Source organism: Sturnus vulgaris, chromosome 5, assembly GCF_052056855.1.
Source record: "Sturnus vulgaris isolate bStuVul1 chromosome 5, bStuVul1.hap1, whole genome shotgun sequence".
NCBI lineage: Eukaryota > Metazoa > Chordata > Aves > Passeriformes > Sturnidae > Sturnus > Sturnus vulgaris.
In genome coordinates, this window is record NC_142247.1 from 14,472,210 (window position 1) to 14,499,174 (window position 26,965).

General features: G+C 38.9%; 1 protein-coding gene across 2 annotated transcripts in view; it reads right to left on the reverse strand.

Annotated features, from left to right (window-relative positions):
• Window positions 1–6,438: 6,438 nt before the first annotated feature.
• BCAT1 (branched chain amino acid transaminase 1) overlaps window positions 6,439–26,965 on the reverse strand; it is a 54,865-nt gene continuing 34,338 nt past the window's right edge. Inside the window, exons 4-11 of one of the 2 annotated variants that reach the window (XM_014880015.2) lie at window positions 25,717–25,827; window positions 24,723–24,842; window positions 22,807–22,970; window positions 21,304–21,446; window positions 15,476–15,561; window positions 13,648–13,788; window positions 12,452–12,526; window positions 6,439–8,432 (exon numbers count right to left, since the gene is read on the reverse strand). In XM_014880015.2, coding sequence (XP_014735501.1) covers window positions 8,391–8,432; window positions 12,452–12,526; window positions 13,648–13,788; window positions 15,476–15,561; window positions 21,304–21,446; window positions 22,807–22,970; window positions 24,723–24,842; window positions 25,717–25,827 — 882 coding nt within the window. In that variant the 3' untranslated portion in view covers window positions 6,439–8,390. Of the gene's footprint in view, window positions 8,433–9,209; window positions 9,323–12,451; window positions 12,527–13,647; window positions 13,789–15,475; window positions 15,562–21,303; window positions 21,447–22,806; window positions 22,971–24,722; window positions 24,843–25,716; window positions 25,828–26,965 lie in introns of those variants that run through there. The other variant, XM_088164923.1, reaches the window with a different exon arrangement.

A 26,965-nucleotide genomic window follows, 5' to 3' on the forward strand; every position in this document is an offset into this window, starting at 1 on the left:
GTGAGTTTGGTTTCTTTTTGTCATATCAACTTTACAAGAGTTTGTATCCTGGATCAAAGTCCTGAAAATTGGTACTCTCCAGCCCAAACAACACAGTGCTGGTGGTGATACTGCAAGTGCTTTATAGGAAAGAGCTATTGCCAGCTACTGAGAAGTTTCAAACGGGAGGAAAACCAAAAAGTCTTTCAAATTTTGCTAAAAGGCACAGCTCAGTCTCTGAAGCCCACTCAGCACCTTGTATGAACAGTCCTCAACTTATTACTACTTGGGATTGAGTTTTGAAAGCTGGAGTCAAGCTCCAGTTAAGAAAGGTTCCCTTAGGATGAAAGGGGGAGAGGCCAAGACACAGGAAAAAAGTCAGATTCCAACACGTTAGATTCATTCTCCTAGCAGTAATTAGTAACTCTTAGTACTTACCTATCTACAGCTTCTTTAAAGTGTCCTGTATCCATGCCAGCTTTCTCTGAAGTCACTGAGGACCAAACCAGGTGGAAAATGTACCCTGATGTTTACTTTACCACAGCATGGATCAGTACTACTTTTAATTACAATATTCCCTGCACTGGAAAGCAGGAATACGTAAAGTTTTTTTGTAAATATAGCCACCAGACATGGCAAATGTCAAGATTTTAATGACACTCACTTTCAGTACTTTCCATCTTCAAAAGGCTTCCCACTGGTTGACATTGAGTAATGACTGTTCAAAAATGCCCTGTGAAGTAAGTGCTCCAAGTATAAAGCTGTTTTCTGGCATTCTTTCCCTTGACTTCATCACCTCCAAAGCCTTAGAATGGGAGCTGTATTCAATCACTGCTACGCAGTCCTGGCATATTAAAAACTGTTTCATGACTACATGGTTAGCAGGTAGGTACTTTTGCTGCTTAATTTGTCCAACATTTCACTGTAGTTGAGATAACTGGCTCAGCCTCCAGGCTTGGCAGGGTAGGTGCATGTCTGCCACTTGAGCCTTGCACTGCTGTTCTTAGATGCCACACTTCATTCAGGAGGTTTGTTCTTTTTCTTTTAATCCAGCCTTCAAGAATTTATTTCATAGCAGCTCCCATCTATGGGATAATTACGCTTAATTAGCTGTACTCAACATTGATGATTTCATAACATGCCACAAACAGGTGCCAATTAAATTCCTTTATTGGAGACAGAAACATTGCGTAATTACAGATTTGATGAGGAAAACTGCAAATAGTATAGACTGTTTCTATTGCCAGCAAATACAGTTCTTACAGGATTTATAGAAATACTAATATAGTGCTTCTTTCATGCCAGATGGTCAGTACGTAACAATGCCATTAGGAGCACTTAATTGTGCTTCTGCAAAACCTTTAGAGAAGAATGAGGTAGAGTTTCCTTTAGTTTATCCAGTACTTTTTCACACATCTGTCCTTTACTGCTTTTATATGCTTCGGATTCTTGTAAAATACCCAGTTAACTTTCAACATTTGAAAAAACAGAGACCCTTCAGAGGTGTTTACTTCTCCCTCTCTAAGTTGCTAATTTCCCACCACTTATGTGCTGTAATTTCAGTAACTACTACTGCACCCTTCTAAATGCCTCAAAGACCAAGTGGATTGGGACTTCTGGCTTTCCAACAGAAATTGTTTGTAAATAGCTTCAGACAAAACCCTTACTTGTTTCCATTATGGCAAAGAACCTTTTACATTTTGTCACTCAGTGGTCAAGGTGAGTCCAAGCCATCTTCCCGGGAGACAAAGGGAATAGATCCACTCTTTGTGAACATCCTTACATGACTATGTGACTATGAAATAGTGTTAATTATGTGTTTGTCTTCTACTTGCAGTTCTAGTCAACCACTTGGCTTAATATAAATTATGGGAAAATACATCACTGACCTGTTAGATGGTATGGAGCACTACCTGCTTGACCAAATATTCCACTGTTTTACAACATATAGAAGTATGCTGCAGGTTTCAGTTAAGGTACAGGAGCCCAAGTTGAGAATGTAGGCACAGATGTAGGTATTTAAGCAACTGAGTAAGAGCATTCTTAAAAATCAGCATCAGTCTCTGATCCTGCTGGTGTACCTGGGTAGTCTCTCAGTTGGACTGAACAAGAATGGTAAAAATGTGCTTTTGACCTCCTGCCTCACTGACCTGATGGGTATTTTCACTCTTGCTCCTAACTAGCATGCCTGTTCTGGACACAGCAGACTTTTCACTTACTGCTCTGGCATTTGCTGCCAGCATTAAGTACTTAGTTTTAGTACAACTAGGGTGCAGTTATTTCACCCAAAATGATCACGATTCTAGTGGTGACTAAATCATAGTGAACAGGGGATTTGGCATCCAGAAAGAAGATGATTACATTAAGAATAAGAATGTTTGCTTTCTTCCTATAAGCTACTGCAATGTGATAAGAGTGTAATAGTTCAGCAACACTGTATCAGAATTCGAAAATGAAAAACAAAATTCTTTTTAAAGGTGCAAAGTTTAGAAGATTCCATGTTCACTTTGATCACAGAATGACAGAAAATCTGTTTCTCCAAGACAATACCGCCTGAGATAAGCTTCTGAGCTGCTCCATCTCCGCCTGAAATGACTGCTCTAAGCCTGACAGAATCAAGAATTACAAAGAGTTAGTGTTAAGAGAACCAGATCTTAGAAATTTCCCCAACTCATGCTTAGAAAAACGAACAATAAGCTTATTTTACCAACGATTCCCTGCATACCTCTTTGGTAAAAACCAAAAATGGCCAGTGTTGGGAAACCATTTGGAACACTAGTCAAATACTTCCACAAAGTTGTCTCCCGAGTTCCTATCTTAACCTTACCCAGCAGGTATTTTAAAGGACTTAAAATTTTAAATCAAGGACTTAAATCTTCCTTAAGATCGTCCCATGAATATGAAATTTAAGACTTTTTTTTTAAGCATGGCATGAAAATGGAGGATTGTGGTAGAAATCAGAAACAATGAATTAAGTTTTAAGATAAGCAAAGAGTACAAATTCATGTTCAGAGAGAATCATGCTGTTACTACTGGTGAATATAATTACCATTATGTTTTTAGTATATTTGAGTGTGGTTAACATTGCTAGAGTGATTCATGAGACTTCTGTTTATCTGAGCTACTAATTCCAAAACTCAATTCCAAATCTATTGACTAATCTTTTTAAAAATCTTTTTTACTGGTGTAATTTCGTATTGCTCTTCATCTGCTAAGTCCTAATGTGGCTGACTGTTCTAGCTCAAGGTAATGGCCAAGTTAGTTTTGTTTATAGAGCTGGGGATATATTTGCCAAGTGTACTATAGATGGCACTTAGAGAAAATATCCTGGAATTCCTACTAATAAGAATCATGCTCAAAGCAAGGCATGGACAGGAGGACTGCTACAACAGTATTTTTCACCAATGCAATGCCAGTATTCTCTTTTTCTCTTATGACAAAAAAAAAAAAAAAACTTATTAAGAACTTTTTGAGCTTAAATTATTTAGGACCTATTAATTATTTTTCCAAATCTTGAGGACAGAGACAAAATACGCAAAACACAGGTCTTTCACACTTCCAAACTGGCAAGCATTGTAGTTCAGCAAATTTTTGGATCAATAAAGAGGCCTGTCTCAGTGCTACATGACCAAGTGCACCTCTAAGATCGTCCCATGCTATTGACTTTATATTGAGAGGTGTCATGATGCCTTCAACCATCATTTTTTTTAATAGCATAGCCCAGTTTGAAGTGAATTTCTCTTGTCAAGATCATACTGTATGCTAATTTTTATATTCTGAACTACACTTGTTACACATTTATGGGTTCATGCAGCAAAATGCATTTCTCATTTAAATAACATTTTTCTCTGCATAACCAAGTTAGTCTATTCTAATGTAATCCTTGAAATACTGGACTTAGCATGGAAAATATTCTTGTTGCTTAAAAAGCATTTTCTTAAGCTTAATTTGATCTGTAATGAAATAAGTTTTTAAGCAGAAGTTTGGATTAGAGTTAAAAGTGGCATGAGTGGTAGTACTACTATTATTCACTTAGAAAGAGTTTAGATCACTTGTCCCACAAAGTCAGTGGTAGTCTGTTCAGGGATTGTATGTTCTGGTGGTAAAGCACAATTTTGATCCCTCAACACCTAGAATATGAAAAAACAACTTTTTCTTTTTTTAAATTGTCACTACTGCTAAAAGCAAGAGGAATATAAATTTGCTTAAACAGTCACTTTTAGATATGAGACAAGAATAGAACAATGGGGTAAAAGGGGTGCAAGTCTGTGAATGGGAGAGAAGACAGCAAGGAACAGGGCAACAACTATCTCAGGGCATGCTCAGCCATTATTACAGCAGCCACCTTTCAGGACATCAGCCTGTCACTAGAACATTAAAATTTACCCCCAGTAGGGTGTATCCCATACAGAGAAAGACAATATATCACAGTCTATCAGCCTGTGCCACCAGCTTTGTATATCTCTGTATTCTATTCCATAGCAAGGCACAGTGAACAGAAAATTCACACTCAGAAACCTGCCGGGATTATGCAGATTGTTTTGGAGAGGCCATTGAATTCAAGAGGGTTCCTCCTCTAATTAAGCAGCTCTGACATCAGTCCCAGCTGTTTTTCTGTCTACCACTTGGAAGACAGACATTTCAAATAACTTACACTCTAAATTACTTTCAAGTATCACATTTTTCCAAATTACCATTCTTCATGCCTGAGGATAAATAATAAAAATAAATACACAGGAAAGGACTTATGGTATCTATCATAGTTTGAATTAGGCAAACTCCAGCAAGAGGTTATGTACAAAGAGGAGGAGTGGCTGATAACTGCTTTTAGGCTTGAGATTATTGAACAGGTGTAAACAATGGCTGGGCAGAGAGATCTCACTACTTTGCTTTTGTCTTGTCTGTCTTCCCTTCTATACCCCAGAAAAATCATGTTTGCTTTGCAGTGCTACAGACTGAACAGATTATCTATCCTAGGAACCTTTATTAGCATTCTCACCTGCGTCTGTCCCTGTCAATTCTCAGTGAATTTGCCCTCACTGCAGTTAACAATCTGGTTAAGTAATGCCAGTTGCTGAAGCCATAATTCTTGGCACCAGAACAGCTTGTATGAAATGCCAGTTTCATGAAAATCCTGTTATTTGAAGGACTTTTTTTCTAGTCATGAAACATGCTAACCAAACTGAAAATTAAGGACATGCTCAATACTGAAAATAATAATCAAAAGAATGAAGAGAAGAAAGGATGTATGAAAATTAGATTTCATTATTATAATTTTAAAGTACCAGTGTTTGTAAAACATAAGCATGTGAAAGGCTGAATCTCATTTGATCAACCCAATTAAACATTAAATAATTGCAGCCAATTATGCAAATATCACATAACAATATTAATTTGTTGATCATTTTTGAACAGTTTCGAATTTTCCTAATGTTAGACTATCTTATGTCTTAAATGATCAATTAACAGAACCATAACTAAGTGATGAAGAATGGATAATTGCCTAGTTATGATGTATCATACTCTTTCTATGTAAATCTGTTGCAATTAAACAAATAGGGCACATGGAGAAAAGATGTGCAGATGTTCTTTTACAATCTGTTACTAGCTCAGGGAATACCACAGTTCCCTCCTAAATTTTACAAGCGAAAGCAAGGAGAATGCAATATCAAATACTGATTGTTATTTACACATGTTATTTCTTTCCTTTGGTTAATGAGATAAAATGCACCACCAGAATTCAGAGTAGGATAGCATGCAACATCAGAAGAATTTCCTGCAGTATACTGACCTGTCAGCTCTCTTATTTTAGGTTTCAAAGTTTAGAACCTATTCCCCTGGATTCCACTTGGAAACTAGCACAGCTTTGAGTTGACATAGACAGAGTAAGGCAATTAACCAAGATGTTAAAGACAACAATTAACACACACACACTATGTTTTCATTCTTCCCTGCAAGAAAAGACCACTTATTTCTGTGGGTCATTCCACTATCAATTCTCCTCATTTTGAAGTCTCCATCAGCAGAGAAAAGAGAGGTAGTCTCTCTGGTCAGTGCAGGAAACCATGCAAAACACAACAAATTATACCATCTGGTTTCTCCATGCTAAATGACTTGCAATCAATTTAAGAAAAGTTTTACACAACTTTCAGGTTTTCATTTCAATAAAATAATTATTCTAACTGGTCCTTATCCATTCTGCCCAGTGAATAGATTGCTGCTGGTATACTTAGGCCTTCATGGGGATTTTCAATTTATGGTATCATATATCAACTCTCTCAAAGCTAAGATGTTAAGGTATTGCACAACCACTTTGCCATGCATCTGAAGTTAGGTATTTTCACTTTTCCGTTTGCTGCTAAACCAAAGATGAATTTAAGGGTAAGATTAGATAGCTCAGTAGCAGTAAGCCACAAACGGTTGCTCATTACATAACCTTTAGAGAGCTCCACACCACACTCTGGGTAAAGGCACTCTTTAATTTTCAATACTGGTTTCGTTGGATAAAACTCTCTACCCCATGTTGCATCTTGACATATTCCTCGTTAATTTTTCCAGCCATCTAATTAAATAAAAGGAAAGACTACCAGCAGCTTGTAACACATAGTAAGATAGTGAACAAAGACCAGCACATGATACAGATTCAAATGGTCACAACACTATGACTACTGTAAGTTGTGCTTGCAGTTGTAGAATAAAGAAAAAATTATCCATCAATTTTTAACAACAGTTACATTTTCAGAGGGAACCTTCAACTGTTCTTCATTAAAAGATCAGACTGGACTGCAGTCAAAGATAGAAAAAATCATGATCTGAGGGAGCAGAAGAAAGTGATGGCTAAGGAAGAGTCTTCAAAATGTGACCAAAAATGAAGAGGAAGCCACAAGGCTGCTCTTTAACAACTGAATAAGGCATGGATGGTCCATTAGAAATTATATTTTGTCTTTTTAAACTATGTTAACATATGTCAGTAACTACAAAGGAATTAATAAGCATAGGAGAGATACTGTTGGTCTTCAAAAAAATTAGAGTGCTAAATGCTTCCCTTAATACTGATGCATCTCTACTGCTAACTAGAACAAAAAATGTTTCACTTTTACTTCTTAGAGAACTCTAATAAAGTGTCAATAAAGTTCCACCAGTTTTATACTGAAGTAGCACTTTGGAACATTGATACAGAATATGGTTATCCTTTTTGGCAAGAGGTATCTTAAAGCTGTTCAATAAAGCTGTGTGCAGAAGGAGAAAGCTAATAAGTATTATAGAATGATCGTTAGTGAACATTTGCAGAAGTTACTTCCCCAACTATGGGCTACATGCTCTGTGTTGAATCCAAAGTATCAAGACTGCATGTGAGAAAATAGCATTGTATGAGATAATAATTAACCAGAATGAAATCAGGGCTTGAATGAAATCTCTTTCCTCCTAGACATTTTCTGTTGACAAACTGCTTGTTCCTTAACAGGAAGGCCCTTATACAGTACAGGTGCCAATGGAGGCTGGATACAGCAGGTATATGAAAGGGATGAGAAAAACATTTTTCTGACCTAAACTATGTGAGTGGATGATGAAAGATTCCTCAATCCAAACGTTTGGCTGCTGTGAAGAATGGGTTCAATTTTCACAGCCGAAGTTGTCTAATCTCATTTTCTAGACACTCACCTGGAAGGCAACACTGTGTCTGCAGAGCCCAGCTCTGCTAGGCCAAAGGGGAATTTTTATCTCAGCAGGGCCTGACACAGCCTTTTAAATCATGTCTAGAAGGATGTATTCAACTGTTAGAGAGGTATGAACTGCCCAAGCAGCCACAGAAAATCCCCATGGAGGGAAGGGCAATAGGCCAACAGGGACCATCTTGCAATTCAGACTGACTCAGAGAATTTTGGGCTAAAGGCCAGAGTTATTGGACAGAGTACGAGGGCATCTACCAGGCTATGCAAACTCAGGAATCTCCCATACAAGCAAAGTATGAAAGGACGGAGTGTATGGCTAAATCTATTTGTTTCCCCAAGCACAGAGCAAAAGGCAGAATAATGTCAACAGAACCCTGTGGGCAGCTAACACACAACATCTTCATGTGACACATGTTCTGCTGATGGTGGCAGTAAACAAACCAAACTGAAGAGCAGTTGAAGAGCATTTTACAAGTTTTCAGACCGTATATAAGGAGGCACTAAGAAATACATCAGGAAAGTTCTATTGCTAACATTTAGCACCTCTACCAAGAAGACAGGCTTCTACCAACAGGATTACAGTAGAAATCAAAATGATTGTGTTCACGTTTGCTGGATTGTGGAAACAATCATCCTGGGGAGCAAATTGATACTGAGACTATGCTACGCACTGGCAGCTACAGAAGTTGTCATTATTTAGGTGTCAGGTCTGTCTGGAGGGTCTGAACTCTGCCACCTTCATGACACCAGCACTGCCCAATCGCTGTCTTCTCTTCCATACTGAAACAAAGCAAAAAATGAAGTTTAAGAATAAAAGTTAGAAGAATCAGTGTACATTTATGATAATTTCTTAGGTCTATCCTCAGAAATGTTCATATCCACTTCTCTAATAGTACATTATTTCTTATGCCTTTACTTGTCTTTGATTTGGGGGCACAGACTAAAGATAGCTTACTTTATCCATATTAGAATAGCTGGTTTAGGAAGGGGCAATGCTGATACTCGTTACAGATGACACAGAACAGTCCTGCTTCACTTCCATCAGTTTAATGCAGTTACTCCCTGAGGCCTCCTCACTATTCACTCATAAGTATGCCCCTGCTCAAGCTCCAATAAACAAACACATTTCATTTTATTTCTTTTTATTGTCAAGGTGGCTTTTTATTACAACATTCTGATTGAATGTGAAATAAAACCATCACAAATACCACAGAGTACAATTAGGGAGAATTGTAATCCAAAATAAAACAAGTTGTCTTTCCGTACACAAATAAATGTGATCACCAAGCAGAAATGAAGGCAACCTATGACATGCAGACATATCCCCTTCCAGGGGAGGATACAGCTCCAAGGCAGCACTTTTGACTGCTAGACTGGTTCCATGTTCTAAAGCTCTGTCACCAGATCTGTAAACAATGCTCCAGAGAGACACCAAAACACACACGGCTCAAGTAGGTAAATAATTCAGAGGTGGAGAGACAGCAGCAGATGGGAGTTGGGAGTCCTCTCCCTTATAGTGTTATATTCAGTGTTATATTTCAACCAGAAAATGAAGACTGATTTTAGAGGCTTTACGTTGGCTAAAAAAAAATCACTTAATTTCTCCAGAGTGGAAAAAAGGAAGTTCCTCCAATACAGGTTCTGCATCAGTAGGAAGAGGTAACAGGTCACTAAAGCAGGGAAAAGATAACAGCTCCAAATCAGAATGAGCCAGAAGAAACACATTTCTAGATCCACAAAGGAATGGTGTTTAGTGGGTTTGTGTTTTACTCTTTACTCCAGCAAGCAAAGCCTCCAACTGACCTTCACAAGTATCACATCTACTTTTTCTTTTTATCATTTAGTTCTGCTGTTCCTGTTCTGCAGTTGAAGTTATTTGTAAATTTTGCTATCTTTAGGCAGTAGTATCATCTAATGCTCTGCATACAGAAATTGTTGCAAGAACTGGTCTGAGTTGCCATTTGACTAGAGTTTGTGCCTGCTCCCAGAATTGAAAGGGGAATGAAGATGCAATACCACAATGAAAATTACTTCTTTCTGCAAATAATAGCAGATTTAGCTTCCATTTTTAATTCTGTCAAGGGCTCTGTAATCCCAGGCTAGTCAATCCGATCCCTCTTCCACTGTCCACCACCTCCAGGTCATTCTTTGTAAAAATCTACACATACACAGTCCTTTCCTGGTTGCTTTCCACTGCCCAGAGAAAGAAAGGGGGTTTGATTAAATGGCTTTTCTCTGCTGTCTTGCCTGCAGTGTTTAAATGTATTTAATAATACATAGCATAAGCAATAGATCTTATTTTCTACCCATCCCTTCCAAGTTGTAGCTTCACCTATGTCTTAAAGGGAAGAGCAAAGGCTTGTTTATTCTCAAAGCATGGATGCAAACCCATAGAAACATGAGTGGTATTTCAGTGAGTGTATTCCCAGAGAAAAGAACCTCATCCCTAAATCTTCTAACTCAAGCAGCTATGGAAGAGTGTACTATTACTAATTCACTCATAAGCACACCATTAATTTATATGATGGATGTTATTTAATTTGAAGTCTTTATCAGCCTTTAGTAATCATGATAGCTACTCAGTGACAGAAAGGGAAATGTGTATTGCAGAGCCACCACTCTCTCTCTCAACTGGCATGAGAAACTGAATCAGTTCTGCCCATGAGTTTCTAATTTGTCACTCCAGCTCTGGTTCCACTGAACAGCTGTTCACATCTAAAGACATCCCACTGAACACAGCAGACTTGCAAAAGAGCAATAGACAGCATGAAAACAGACTTGAAAACACAATGACAAAAAGAATATGAAAATAATAAAAGAAGCATGCACTGTACACAAGAGAACTGGTATAATGACAGTAGATAGGGAGCCTGCACCTTGTGGTCACAGGTTCACATGTAGGACATGGTGGTGCTGAGAATTTCTACTTTTTTACAAATTCCCAAAGTTCAACATGAAATGGATACACTGCCCCAGTTCACGCAACAGAACAACAAAGACCAAAGCTGTGTTTGACTGCTATTTCTATTGCATTTTATTCTTCAAAACTGGAAGATTCTTTGGAATTACAGCCTCAGATTGTCCAAATGATGTGACAATAATCCACTAATAATGCAAAGAGATGTTATTTTTTTTCTCCTGGTAGAGAATATAAAATATCTTGGTCAAAGATTCTCCTCTGACACTTTAAGATTATTATATAATCCATTTTTTGTGTCACAGCATTATTTTCTGTATGACATCATGGGGTCCTTCTGGATATGAGCTCATCTCTCCACAGATAAAAAGGTGCAGAAACACAATCAGCAACCCAGCGATGGACTCTTAATGGGGAAGCAACCACCAATCTCTTTAAAATTACGTTTGTAATGATTATGTGTTCTAACTCTCCTGATTTTCTTAAAGAAGGAAGAGAACCCAGAATTAAGAATATACATAATAGTCCAGTATTTTCCAGGAGTAACAAATTTACTCCTGGCATGTAACTAATGAACACCGACCACCTACACAGCTGAAAGGTGAAAAGGTCCACATCAACAGGCAAGTAAAGTGAAAAGGTCCAAGAAAGACAATGTTTAGTAACAATCCACACTTTTTCAGCCTCCAAATGAGCCTTGGTTGGTGGTAGAAAACCAGGATGATACGGCAAGAGGCAATGGGCGGGAACTGATGCCCAGGAAGTTCCACCTGAACATGAGGAAGAACTTTATTGTGCAGTGACAGAGCACTGGAACAGATTGTCCAAAGAGGGTGTGGAATCTCCCACACTGGAGATATTCCAAAACTCTGGACATAATCCTGTGCCATGTGCTCTGGGATGACCCTGCTGGAGCTGGGACCAGGTGACTGTGGGCCCTTCCAGCCTGACCCATTCTGACATTCTATGATCAGGGAGGGCATGGAAGGATGCCCCAGGGAAAAGGCTGGATACATTTGTCTTATGCTGCTCACTATCTCAAGGAAGAAAGACACAGATCACAGGATGCTGGCAGGACCATGAAAATTCTAGTGGCAAATCTAAGAACACTTTGAGCCAAAAATGTAGAACAGAAACCATCAGACTCAAATTGAAGAAATTGAGTCTTCCTGGCAATACTGCCCAGCAACTGCTATCAGATCTTAAATAAAGGGGCCTTGTAACTTGCTAAGACCATCTTCTATCCCCAAATCCCCCACACCATAAACTACACTAAATAAGGAAAAAATACCCAGGCAAATTTAAATAAGGGCCATCACCTGCTGCTCTTTACTGAAACAGTATTAGTTCCTATGCCCAGACATAGAGATAAAGCACAGATTCCAAACAGACTTTGATATTTAGCAAACAGACAGATAGAAGAGGGAACTGTTTTAAGAATGAGAAGTGACCATGTGACTGGAAAGATAACGACACATAGAAATGATAATCAGCTGGCTGTGCCCAGTCAATGTTTCATTGCCTCACTCATCTCCTTATTGATTAAACTATACTCATTTGTGATTGTGGTTAAAATGCTTCATAATCCTGTCTTTTTCCCTTAAAAGCAACCTCTAACAGCAGTATTAGATTTCACTGATAACAGTAATATCTTGAAACTCTTACCCAGCTTCCAAGATGAATAGGGAAAATTATATTATACTTCAAACCTATCATACTTTCTGAAGGAAAGAAAATTGACAGAATAATCACACTAGACAAAAGGGTCTATATTATGAAATAATGCCATCTATAGCATCACTACCAAAAAGATTATTTTCCACTCCTTTCAAATATTCACCTTTTATTATTTTATCTGGTTATAGAAAAGGAAACACCTTACCTGGATATCACTTAGCTTATTCAGGAAACGGGTTGTTACCTCAGGCCCATTCTCCATAGTTGGAATGTGCAAGTGCTGGCATAGAATAAAGGAGAGGGAGAAGAGGAGAGAGAAAGAGAGTAACATGTAATAATAGCTTGACATATATATGGATACCTTATGCTTGCCAAAAATTTAGTAAGTATTTATCATGCTGGCTGGCCCTCCTTGTGAGTAGGAAAGGCTGGTTAGTTTTGGGGTTTTTGTTGGGTTTTTGGTTGGTTGGTTTTTTTAAACTGGAGGGCATTGCTAAGCCAGTAAAAAGTTAAAAGTTAAACTGTAATGCTGTTGTTCAATAAAGGCTAATCTAAGCTTTCCAAGAGATTTGTCCAAAATGGAGGGAATATTGTGCAGGCAAGAGTAGCAACATTATATACAGTATTTCATGTCAAAGTATATTCTGTAGAAATACAACACTTATATTTATAGTACTTATCACTCAGCACCTCAATGTTTCATATTATCTTAGCATCAGGTAATATCAATACATTTATTCTATTTTATTCATTCAGGAAGTATCACCTAACAGACATTTATTGCACTTACTGTGTTTAGTGGACAGAACACAACCCTTTATGCAGCTGCACTACCCCTAGTCCTCTGAACTAACTTTGTGCTCACTAAACAATATAAAGTCAGCTTAACAGTCTGGGGAATTCCACCTGTGCAGGAGAAATCTCCCATATGATGAATAGTAGGTGAAAGCAGCTGTGCAGTGTCTTGAAACAGCTCTTCCATCAGAGCTGAGATCTCTGCAATGAGGGGTGAAGATGAGAGGAACTTGAGAAGGGAGGACAGCAGAAATGTGGTTCCTGTGAAAGTCTTTTCTCTCCTCACCCTTCCCTTAGCAAAAAATACTGAATAAAAGAATGTGGGAGACTGTATGTTTTTACATTTGCAAACAGGCTGGGAACTTTTTTTTTCTTTCATTTTCCCAGAACTTGAAACTTTTTATTTCAGCTATTAGGAAAAACCCCAGAAGACAAGAGGGAAAGTTCCTTCTGACAACTCACTTGGGAAAAAACATACTGACACTGTTCATCTTTCCAGGCAGTGCACCTTTTCTATCTCACTTGGTTTTGGCTTCAGTTGCAATTAACTGTGATAAAATTCAGAAGAAAGAAGGAAAGGGGTAAAAAAAAAAGACATTTCCTTACCTTGCCCTTATATAAAATTTTAGAGATGGGACATACAATACAAGCTGTCCCAGCACCAAACATCTCCTTTACTCTGTTCTCTTCCAAAGCAGCTGTCAGGTCACCCATGGTGATGTATCGCTCAGACACTTTGAATTCTCCCTGCACAAGAAGATGCAACCATAAAAATCGTAAACAGTTTAAAAACGTTAGTATTTTTTTTTCTACATCGAAACATTTTCAATAGAAGTTTTAACCTAGTGACAATAAGTCAAGTTTTGACTCTGATCTTGTAACCATTTCAAACATCCCAGTATCACACAAAGTAGATTTTCATCAAAAGAATGCCCTGCAGAGATGCCAGTGGTTTGCCAGATACAATGCTGATGATTAAGTGGCACTTCCCTCTGTTTTGCTGCAGAATATCAGTATCACATTAGGGAATAACAAAGAAGAATTGTTATGGAACACTGGATCTCTCTACTCATGGTCTCCAGCTTTTTAGAGTTTGTCCAAAAATTACTCAATTATGTCAAGAAAGCCTTTGCATCCCACTCTCAGACAACTCCTAAGCAAGATACATCCTGTTGATGTTAATTTCGCCTTCTAGGCCAATTTATGTGACGTATTTTTTTAATCTCCAGTGAAATTTTCCACTGTAGCCTGCACACAGCTGTCACATACAAAAATTAACTGTACTGCAGGTATGAGTAAAGCTATTTGCACTGGACAGTCTTAATACCAAAAGTGTTTTATCTTCTACAAGAGTTGAAGAATGCATAGGAATCAATTGAAGGGATGTGTTTCAAGAAAAAAAATTATCATCAGACTTGGAAATTTTTATTTAATGTACATAATATTCCTGTTATCCCACTCTAAGCCCAATCCTAGCCAAATCCAGGAGACAGGATACTGGGCTTGATGAGCCTTTGGCTGTGTAGCATCTTTACCCAGGCTGCAATAAAACCCTTGAATACAGTAAGGCAGAGTTTGCTGCCTTCAAGAAATCATCTAGTCCCAAGTGCCCAAATAAGTTCTTGGATTGCTACACTACAGAACAGGAATGGGAAACAGACAGATGACTTCAAGACTGTGGCTGGGTAGGCTGCATGCTAGTTAGCAGAAACAAGGTTGAAAGCATGAGAACTAAATGCAGAAATAATGAGCTGATGACTGAAGTATAGCTATGGTCATGCATGGTAATTCTTTGTTTCCTTGCTCTAAGTTGCTGGTACCAGCAGATTTAATGAGAATTTTCATGTTAAATACTACACGGAGCTCCTTTAACAAGCTTGGTATTGTTCTGTGTGACAGGTGTGGGTATTCTGATGATGCTCCTGAGAATCCCTGAATTAGCAAGCCCTTAGTTCCCCTTAGGTTAAAGAGACTGAGTGCACACTCAGCAAGTCTTGTCAGCAACACCAAGCTGTGTGGTGTGGCTGACACGCTGAAGGGAAAGGGTGCCATCCAGAGGGACCTGGAAAGCAGAGTTTCTGACAGGCTGGACATAACTCTGAGCAATTTAATCTAGTTGAAGATGCCCCTACTCATTGCAGGGAGGCTGGAATAGACAGCCTTTAAAGGTCCTTTCCAAGGCCAGGTTGGATGGGGCTCTGAGCAGTCTGGGACAGTGGAAGGTGTCCTGCCCATGGCAGGGGGCTCGGAATGAGATGGTCTTTAAGGTCCCTTCTAATGCAGGCCTTTGTATGATTCCAGGAAGCCAGACTGGTTTATGATCGATTTTGGTTTAACCAAATGAGTTGAACCTTAAGATACTGAGCACTAGAAATGTTTACTTCTGCTGAAGTTAAAACATGATAATTGAAACCATCACTGCCAAAACACTCACCCAGTTGAGTGCCAGATCCAAAATGCTTTGCCTTGTCACTCCAGGAAGGATGATGCCATCTAAAGGTGGCGTTGCCAGTTCATTTTCTGCCAAACAAAAGAGAAGAATTGGTTGAAAAACAAACTTAGAAACAAACAAACAAAAGTTTACTGATATTACACTAAACATGTAAGTCACTTACAATTCAGGATATTCCATGTTTCTGTGGCATCAAAAATAATCCCTATCCCGTAAGATGCAACATTTATCAGAGCTCTCCAAGAAACAATCAGATATTCAGTTCAAGTAAGTTGTTGAGTGTTTGGAACCTTTTGGGTACACTTCAGTGGGTGGGGAAGAAACATCCTTAATAGATTAATATACACATGCCTAGTGCCTTGTAGGTGGCATTTCCTCAGTGTATTGTAGGTATATCTGTGTAACTGCACTGTGTTACTACTGCAAACTATGAAATGTTTCACTCTCCAGATTCATAATAGAAAGGCAGAGGGAAAGCCATGTCTAACAATCCTAGGGCAGATCACAACTTTCCCTGAAATGTTTTACTTAATTCAGGAATATGGGATTTAGTATATCCATTTCATAGCAGAAATGTGAAACATTTACCAAAAGTTTTGAAGTTAATTTAATGAACCAGCAAAGCAATGAAAATCTTGCCAACCCTCCTTGGAAGGAGACTTCCTTAAAGATCCTTTGTTGCAGTCTAGACATCCTTTTTCCATACTAACTTTCTCTTTACACAATTAGAGCAATCATAAGAAAAATACAACAACAACAACAATAATTCAAGTTGTTCAAGTAGTTTGGTATGTTAGCTAGCTTGTTTGCTTTTGAAAAAGAGCAGTAAATAAATGTTCATCTAACAAAATTAGTGAAACAGTAGATAAATGGTAAACAATAAACACTTGGTTAAAATATTCATGCTTGGTAAATACTTAAAACACAAGTTTGTATGTAGACTTTTTTCTTCCATCTGATCTCTGCAGCAATCAGAGTCAATACTTTTCATTTTAAGCCATCACATAGTGTATTCACTGGTTTCTATTATCAAAGAAGACTGACCTTTTACTCTTTTCAGACAGAGGCTTTTAAGACAGTCTCAAATTTGCACTGAGAAGTCAAGACATCCAGAGTCTTTCAGTATTACTCTTCATATTTTTTCCTAACTATTTTATTTCCCTACATATAATCCTTTTTCTTTCTTTACCTTATAAGGATACTATCCCAGCCCAATAAATCCACAAACCATTAAGAGTTTTTTTTGTTTGGTTGGTTTGTTTTTATTTTACCTAGATCACATAATGAATCCAAAAGATATATATCTTATGACCCCTTTCTCCCTGGCTGCAAAAAGACCACTGAATCCAGGCCTGATTGAACTTTTCTCAAAGGAAAACCTCTCTTTAAAATATTTCTATAGATTCTGTGAATACTTGCAGCTGGGTGGAAGAGAGAAATATGGTATTTGTCCTTGGTCTGTGGGAGCAGGTTGAGATCAGCTGCTCAATGCTGTCTTCAGCACTCAACAAGATATTTCTGTGCACAAGCACTGCCTGTCAGCTCCAGACAGAGTATATCCTGGGCTCCCCCACTCTGCAAGACGGGGTATTGGGAGCTGGGATGGGACAGGGGAAGTGGAGGATAAATTCATGGAATCTGCCACTCACTGTCCATTCTCTCAGAAAATACCTGTTACTTCCTAATGCAGCCACCCCTCGATTTATTGATTTGGACTCTCCTACCATTGCTTCTATGTTCCTTTTATCTGTACACACATCAGTAATACATGTAAACTGCCATACCAAAATGTATAGAAACGCTGCTCTAGAACAGTCTGTATGTTCTGCTCTGGTTTGACTGGCCCACAGTGCCATTTACCAACCTAACCCTGACTTCCAATTACATCAGCCATCTCTTCTTTCTTATACAGTCAGGAAGAACAGCATTCCCTTTATGGAGTCTAACATCATTCCTACTTGTGATGCATGTCTGGTCCTAATTCTGGCATAACTATCACAAGGAGAAGACTTTAAAACTTTCCATGAGACACAGGGCTCACCTGATTCTAAACACTGAAAACCTGATATTCTGCATTTGTGGCACAGTGACAATCTAATACACTCCTTTCTTTAACAGAAAACTTCAAATACTGCAGACTTTGATACCAAAGACTGATTACACTTCTCTGTCTGATAATGCTGCCACAGATCTTGTCCAGGACCTGTTTAAGCTCAATAACATATATTAATTGATTTGAGCTAGTTTGGAAAGGTGCCAGGCCAAACCAGCCACCAAACAGCACTGAGCAGACAGGACATGAAAGTCTCAAAATGTTCCAAACAGGCTGCTCTGTAGAATTTTGTCAAGTATGCCTACCAGCCTGGGGCCACCCAGGGAACATCTGCTCCCCTGGTATCCGGCAGAGATGATAACACTATCCAACATGGCATGCCAAAAGCTCATCCTCTCTGTGAACTGATGCCAAACCAGGCTCCATATGACATCAGTTTGTCCATCTCCCAAAAAACAGACTGTGAGCTCACAGACTCCATTTGCCTTCTGAATTATTTTCATGGGCTTAAAATGTATAGTTGCAAAAAGAAGAAGAAAAGCATTTGAAGGGAAACGTTAGGGTTTCTCTTCAGTCGACTCCTGTTATTGTTATAGGAGCAGTACTGTCTGCCCAGTGCCCTGTTAAACCTGGTATAGACTTGCTCTAACAACATAATTCCATTAGAGTGTTTAAAGGGGTTTTTTAAATGAGGTCTTCCATACTACACACCTTCAGCTTTTAAACACTTGTACTTACGAACATAGAGCAGGTAAGATTACACTCATGAGATGCCTGCAGTACTAGTCATGCTGTAACAATCCCAAGAAATTCACCTAAATATATCTTTTACCAAAACGATAAATTCTAACTTCAGGATCAAGGAAAACTCAGAAAACCCTTTTTTCACTAATATTAACAGCTAACTTATTCTACCAATTTGTTCTGGGTCTTTCTCCTTACTTCCCTCAGGCTTTTCTTCAACTCTACCCTCATGCAATCACTACCTTTGTATCTGTCTATTAATTTGCTTTCCTCAATTACTTTTTTCACTCTTTGCTTTGTCTGCCACTTCATTCATTTGCTGCTCTCTCCTCCACTCTATTGCTGGGGCTCTCTACTAGAACAGAAGCTACAATCCTGATTTTGTTAGTACTGTAATTGTAGAAAACACTTCTGTGGCACAACTATTTTCCAAATGTAGAATACTTAGCAAAGTTGCCTTAAATTTTACCTGATTGTTCCAGAGAATCTTTTAACAGATTTACTTTTTAATTTATGAAATTTTGAAGTGAGTACCATTAATGACCATTTCAATTACAGCATAAAAATATTAAATGCCTGAATACTATTCACAATGCCTTTAAAGATAGAAGTAGAGCCCAAATGGTTGCAAATCATTTTGAAGAAAGAGAATTTTACAAAACAGCACACAGATTTCATAGTTAGCCATCCTCAGGTTAGACATATGTTTAAATTTTAAGGTTTTCCATAAAGCCAAGCCTATATTCTAGACAGAAGAGCAGACATTGTGACAGGAAGTGAGATTCGATGTCAAGAGCTTCTTGGGATAGTTACATGCTCTGAAGAGGCATGTGGAAGGGATTGCAGGGTGACTAAGTGTTTTGCTTAGTGAACAAACTATAAATAGGATTTGATTAATGAAGTATTTATGCAATAGCAGGGATTCAGTTTTGGCCATATTATAAGTCTCAGAGCAGCAGTGGGAATATAAAAACAAGTCATGCTATTTTACCAAAAATTGAACAGTTTTTTTTCTCCTACTCCCTCCTTGATGTTACAAACAAAGCATTTTTTCAGGCTCCTTCTGCCATCCAGAACAAGATGTCACCTTTAGGCACAATGCTCTAACTGAAAATATACAGCAAAGGCTGCAAGGAAAGCCTACTCCCATTGGAAGCATGGCTGTCCTCCAGTCCAGGCTTTACTGGGCTAAGCCTCTGGTTATAAACCAAGGAGAGCAATTCAGCTCTCGGCAGTGACCTCAGAACACACAAAGAAGGGTATTTTCTTTTGATGATGATCTGCAATTTCAGCCTCACTTTTTTTGATCCCTCTCAGCTGCAGCATTTGCATAACAAAACCAAACCACAGCCTAAGCAAGTGTCCTTTGTGAAGTGACAGAACACAATGACAAGCACATTCTAAATCCCCTCGCAAAGCCACAGGCAGGTATGTGATGACACACGTTGGCAGCTTGAGTGATTCTCAGCCAAAGATCCCACAAATTAAGAGTTACTCAACACCCTGGGAGACAGCAAAGTGTTCCATGAGGATAATGCCCGTGTCCTGCGAAATGACAGGTTTGCCAGCAGACAGCCCGCTTGGGTGGCAGGAATTACAAGTTGTTTGCTACAGCCACCTCACAATAGCACCATTCAGCAGTGCACTGGTAACACAGTGATTGGCAGATCTTTGGAACAGTACGGTGCTGCAGCTGCATAATTCCAGCATATTCCTGGTTTAAGTACAATGAGAACATTGAATTCTAATTATGTGCCCGCTTCAGTGTCTTTCCCTGGGCAGAACGAGCCAAAATCTATTTTAATGTTTTTCCAGCTAAGTTCCACAAGGCATAAATTTGGCCATCTATCTACAGTGACAAATCGACTGCTGCTGTAACAACAAGAAAATGTCTAATATTTATCACTTCATTCATAAATGACAGACTCATTCACAGACTCATGCAACACTGAGGGAGTATTATCCCTCTTCTTACAAACGTGGTAAAGATTTTGCAGAAGAACAAGCAACAGAACTGGGGATGGGAGTCAGGTAGCTGGATCCCCATCACACTACATTATCCAAGGCACACTGCTATCCCCACAAAATGCTGCCCGTTTCTGCAGCTGGGCACTGTCAGAAAGGTGACAGTTTTCAAAGGTACCCATGGCACTACAATGAAATCAGTCTGACCCCTGCATCTGCTGCCATGCAAAAATTCAGTAACCAGGATTCATGCAAGTCATGAGGTATCCTTTCATTCCCTTGCCTGTAGTCTTCCAAACCAGTTATCAGGTGCAGCTATTGCAGCTGTCACATCTCAAGCACTGAATACTTGCATGCCCAATGGGTGGTTTTGAGAGGCCTAAATAACTGCCTGCTCATTAACTAGACAGGTTTTAATCAGCATGTACCTTACTCAGAGGTGGAAAGAGATAAAAATAGTTTCAAGAATGATGATACATCTTGAAAGCATCTTTTGAGCATTAGTGATACCAGACATTGACTGACATGTTTCTCCCTGTCACCACTGGACAGAACCTCAAATTCTTCAAAGAAAACAGTTTCGGACTGGATGCTGAAAATACTTTTGGATATGGTTCAGGAATATTTGACTTGCCAGCAAGTGATGATGGGAGCCACTCATACTCAAAGCTACGAAGTCTGAGGAGTTGAACAGCCATAAGTTACCTTTTACCACATCTGCACTGCTTCTGAGGAAACACCCTGAAGATCAAATATCCTGCTGACACCAAAGCTGATGTGTGACCTTGTGCATGCCTGGACTCTGCCCTTCTGAGCATGGACTAGCCCATCAGTTTAGTCTGTTATCAGCAGGCAGCACTCACAGCTGCTCCAAAATCTCCTCTCTCTAAACTAACAGTCACCTAGTAATTTTTAGAAGAGAATAGGAATTTCGTTTGCTAAACCATCTTCATTAAAAAGCTTATGATCCGCATTCCAATAATAATTTTGTGGATTATAGTCCCAATTGTGTACCCTGCTAAAATTTTCACACTTTATGTCACCATACCTCCATCTTCATTTATCCAGTAGAGAAATAGATTCATTGTTCCAACTTCAGTTATTTGGTGATCTTCTCCATAGAGCCACAAAACCTGCTGGCAGCCATACTCCAGGGCTTCCTGCTGGGCATAAATAGTAGAACCGTAATTCCTTCAGGGAAAAAAGAAAAAAAGAGTTATGAGTACCTGGTTGGGCATCATCTCAATTTAAACAAGATTTTGTGCACATCTACCTCATGAAGAAATGCTCTGCCACAGTCACTGCTTGTCTCTGGGATATTTTCATTGGAAATTCTCCACTAATATTTACTAGATCATTTGTACCTACAACCCAAAATCTTTGAAGAGCTGGACAGCACCAACAACTCAAAAATATCCATCCAAATTGTCTTAAACATACCTCTTGTTCCATATTCTGAACATTCTAATTATTACAACTAAAAACATTCAGAAAGTATTTATCTTTATTTAGCAGTCGGCATCTTGGAGAGAGACCAACAATTCCCTTCCATCTTTTGGGGTTTTTTGGTGTTTTTCCTGGGGTTTTCTTCTGTGTTTTTCTTTTAATTCATCTACCTCATGTCAGATGGGTAATATATGTTAGATGAAATTCTTGGAGCATAAATATCATCAGAGGTGAGGTGGGTTTTTTTCTAACAAAAGACATTCACAGAACTGGCATCTTCAGGAAATGCAATTATCTCTTGATAAATTCCATATCCTTTCGGAGCAAATGTTTTTCTAAAATGCTGCCTACAGAGTGAACCTGACTGAATAATGCCCGCTGCTTTAACGGGGGGAAAAAAACCCTTTTTGCTTCTGATGTTCAACAACCTTCAAGATGCAAAGTCAGCAGCTCCAAAATGCTGATCACATTGTAGTCAAGTTCTCACCTCTGGGCACAAATCAAGTCAGTAATGACTCCAGACTACTCTTTTTCACAGCTGATGTATGAAGGATGCACAAGAAAGAATATATTTCTAGAAGCAAGGAAAATCTCATAAACAAAGAGCAAAGGTTCAGAACATCAGCTGGAACGAAGGGAAGTTATTTTCCTGCCCTCTGATTATTCTACCAGCCCAGTTGAGCAGTACTTGACAGCTACTGACTTCCTGCCAAGCAAAGAAACTCCTGGGTAGGACAACCCAAGGAAGAACTGCTCCTTGCTCTGTTGGCAGCAGGCTGTGATACTGATGATGCAGCACAAATTGGTAACTTCAGTGTCTACTGCAAGAGCAAGAGCTAAAACATTTACATGTACGCCTTCCAGGTGCAGTTCCTCAACTTGAGATGCTGCAAAAAAAATCAATTGACTGTAATTTTCAAACAAAAATATGTGACTGAGTTGCATAAATAATATTTGCAAAATAAAATTTTGAACTCTTCATTGTAGTACATTGTTTGTTTAACTTCTGCATTTAATGTCTCTATTTCTGCTGGATTAGATACTTCACTAAAAGCCAAATCTGCTTTGTGAACTGTGTAGAAAATGCAGGATAATGTTTTCTTACCCTCCCAGTTTGCAGTCTCCTGTTCCCCCTTTCCACGCTCTTACGTATTTTGGATCTGCCCATAAGGATATTGGATTAAAGCTTCCACTTGCAAAGTAAGGGCCCACAGGGCTCAGTATGACGTACAATAGGGCTTTAGTCGGCTTCTTCACTCCAAGGGAAGGCTGAAAATAGAGAATGTAAATAAATCAAAAGTTACTGGTATCATTCAAACATTAGGTGCTGCACCACCAGCTCTTGAAACACTGCTTTCAGTGGAACTGCAGCATGAGAGTGCTTTTACCAGGACAGTGCAAAGTGCTGCAATGAATAAAAAATATTTCTATAACTGTCCTCCTAGCCAAGCAATGCAACAACCCTAATTTTATATACTGTCACCATTCACTTATAGCTATTCCATTTATCTATATGTTATTCTAGTACTCTCAAATAGTTTCAAGTTTTTGAGAATTCAAAGATTAACTTAACAAAGTTCTATGTAATTATATGAATTAACCATACCAGAAGCCCACAAAGCCTTCTGTGGGAAGGACTGGCAAGACCACTCCTAGCAGTAACAGTGGAGAAACTACTGTCAGCTGCATTATTGAGAAGAATTGTCCAGTGCCACTTAGAACTGGCATTTCTAGAGTTGAGTGCTGGCTCTCTGAATGCCTGTGTGACAGCTAAAATTATTCGCCTGCTAAAAATAGCTCAAACAACAGCAGAGGAAATAACCAAGAATGTAACAGTTTTTTCTCCCCTTCCTCTCTGAGAGATGGCTTCTCACACTGCAAGTCACCATCAATACTTGAAGGTGGAGGTGGGAAGTCTGGTGTTAGCCAAAGTTCTCCAGGTGCTGAAAGGGCTCCTTTGATTTCTGTCTACCTTACTGCTTCAGAAAGACTTCTAACAGGATTAACTGAGATCTTGATATTTCTGCTGATATGATCATTCAAAAGATTGTGCTGGCTGGGTTTCTAATTGGGGTGATTCATAAAAGCCTAGTAGGACATGCAACATGGAAACAACACATGATAGTGGAAAGGCCACAAATGTTGGCTATCCTGAAACAAAGCTCAGAGCAAAACAATTTCCAAAAACAAAAACAGGGCTAAACACCCCAATTTTAATATCAGTACCTTATAGTCACTGAGTGGAGATTCTTTAATCTGAAAATCTGCAACTAGTTTAAAAACTATTAAATTAATGGTTTCCTAGAACCTAAGTGAAATGTAAAATGCTCACATATGGTAACTACTTACAGATATGGATATAGCAGAAGTTTAGCTTACCTAGTTTGGAACCTACATTCTTTAGCTTCCTTGTCCTATGCTCTACCACTATACATTTCTCTCTTGCTACTGCTGGAAAAAAGAATCCTGAAGGATTTAACAAAATAAACACTCTGTTTCTAATTCCTTCTGTCAACACTATAGAATTGCTTCACACATAAAATTCAGAGATGACACATGAATATCTATTTGCTAAGGAGCCTCTTAATTTACAAGGTAAAATCTTCCAAAAACTCCTCACTAAGTTCAGGTATGACTTGAAATTACAAAATGTACACAAAAATTTGTGCTCCGTCATGTTCTCTCGGAATTATTAGGATTTTGATATTACCATGTCACATATAACTAATTATCCTTTCAGCACAACCCCAATTAACAAGTGTTGCTCCATTTCCACTGCCGAGTAGTTACTCCGTTCACTCTCCGTGCCCTGAGCCAGTGTGGCCACTAAGCGGCAGTGTGGTCAACGTCAAATTCCTGCCGTGGCGATACAGCCGAGGGACTCCAAAGTAAAACCCTAAAACCCATCTGCCCCCAAACTTCATCCTGTCGCCTGCTGACAGCTGAATATTTCCTTTCATGGAAATTGCCTCTTACTTAAACAAACAAAAGTTAAGAGAGGAAAAAAGAAATACTGCACACCTCAGTTCCAATTAGGGTAGGACGGATATACAGGCTGGCAGAGGTTGAGTACGGGACCCATTCCTGTTCCACTTCCACAAGCTTACGGATGCACTCTAACAGCTCGTTCTGGTCAAAAGACTGGGAAGGAAAAAAAAGGAAAAAAGCAAATACAGAAATAAATCTGGAACACTTTGTGGTCTTTACAGATCCACATGCTACAGGGAACACTTCCTCAGGATATGCAACAATGCCATGCTGTAGAGGTTCACACCTTCCTTGAGTTCATTCCTCACAGAATTTAATATCCCATGGTCTTAGCTACTGTGCCTTTTTGTGCAGTATCCTGAATGACCTCCTTTGCTCCAAAGTATCCTCCTGAGATGGTAAAAAGGAGTCATTGACCCTTCTTGCCCCAAAGCATGTGGACAACTCCCTGTGCTGCCAACTCATCCGGGCATGCTGCAAGCTACACCACCACCTCTTCTACAGAAGAGTGCTCTGGTTTACAACTCCAAAGGGCCAGTAAGTCTCCCAAAGTTCCCAGTTCTTACAGCAATTAAGCTAATAAGCCTGGGAGGAAGTTCACTGACCAAGACATAACTGCTAAAAGCAGTAAGTTACTGGCAAAACCAAAACCAAAGGCACTCAAGAGGCTGAACAACTTAACTGAAGTGCAAAGAAGAAAAGGGAGAACATTAGCACCAGAGCAAATCACACAGCTGTTGGCATGCAAATACCTGCAGAACAGCATCAATTCCTCAGAAACACTCTGTACATCTGAGGCAGCAGGGAGACAACAATGAAAGCAAAACACTCACTGTTCTGTTTTTAAAATAAGCTTCAAAAATACTTTAAAATACTTCAAACAGTTTCCTTCAATGAATAAGATCTGTTAATGAAGTATTACTGAGCTATCAGAGTTAAGAGTGGTACTGCTGAAAAGCTTTAGAGATTTGTACTCTGACAATGAAAACTTCTTACTGAAGGAGCATGAGATGCCTTGGGTACCTACTGGCAGAGTTGTTCTCCGTGCTGATCGTGCCATGCGGGCCATGTTCAGGGTTGGCCGGAACAGGCGGATTTTGCCATCCACTCCTCGGTACGCCTTCATCCCTTCAAACAGCTACCAAGCCGGAAAAGGAGGGAAAAGAAATCCAGTAATAACTGAGACACGTTATCCCGTGATGATCTGTGCCAATTTTGGAAATAAAAGCTTCATCTTCCTGCTCACAGTACTCAAACACGAAAAAGCTAACTAGTGAATTCTGGCAATACACTCCAGTGAGACAGATTTACCCGAAGTATAGGCAGGACATCTTTGTAATATAAACTTCATAATTCCTCATGATAACCTCTCTTCTTTCATAATTTGGTTACAGCAATTAAAATTTGTATCATGTGTTTGACTTAACCATTCCCTCACATCTTGACTAATACCTGAGTCAAAACAGCATTTTCACTTACATAAGGGATCTATAGAATTTCATTATATATATTAATTCTTTTTAGAGCTCTGTCCAGAACACATCTTTGTTAGGAAGTACAGAGTAAGGTAATTGAAAGAATTCTTGTAAAGTTCTTGCTGTAGCTGTAGCAGGAACGGGTTACTTATTTTCCCCTTATACCCCTATGCTGTGGATTGCAATTTAGCCTGCATGAGAGAGATGCAGTCTTTCACTAGAGTTAAAATGAGTAAAAATATTTTCTCTATATACTTTACAGGAAATATAAATACAGTTATCCCATCACACTGCAGGATCCAGACAACTGATGCTGACAATCAGAAATCCTTATCCTATCAATGCCCCCCCAGCAAAATACCCTGCAGCATCTCCTAACCACATCAAAAAACATGCCCACCAAACATCCAGTTATTTTTAGTTACAGATTGGTAATTTCTGTTCACACTTATGACAGAAAACACGTGCATTATATAAGCTCACACTAATATATATGTATACACAAGTCTAATTTAGATTACATATTAAAGGCTCACTTATGCTTATAGACAACAGTTCAGATTCTTAGAATTTTATCCTCCAAAGCATTTCTTTGTGCATTAAATTTCAGAGTAAGTTCTATGAATCTAACTGCATCATTGCTGTCAGTCTTCTCAGGCTTCTCCTCCTCTGACTGTTCCACAAAAAGCAGCTGGAACTAACTGCATCCTATGTGGTTGGAAGTCTAAATATGCAGTTTTTTTATTTGGAAAAAAATAATCCTGTATTTGTGCACAAGTAATTTTAACAGAGTATTTCAGG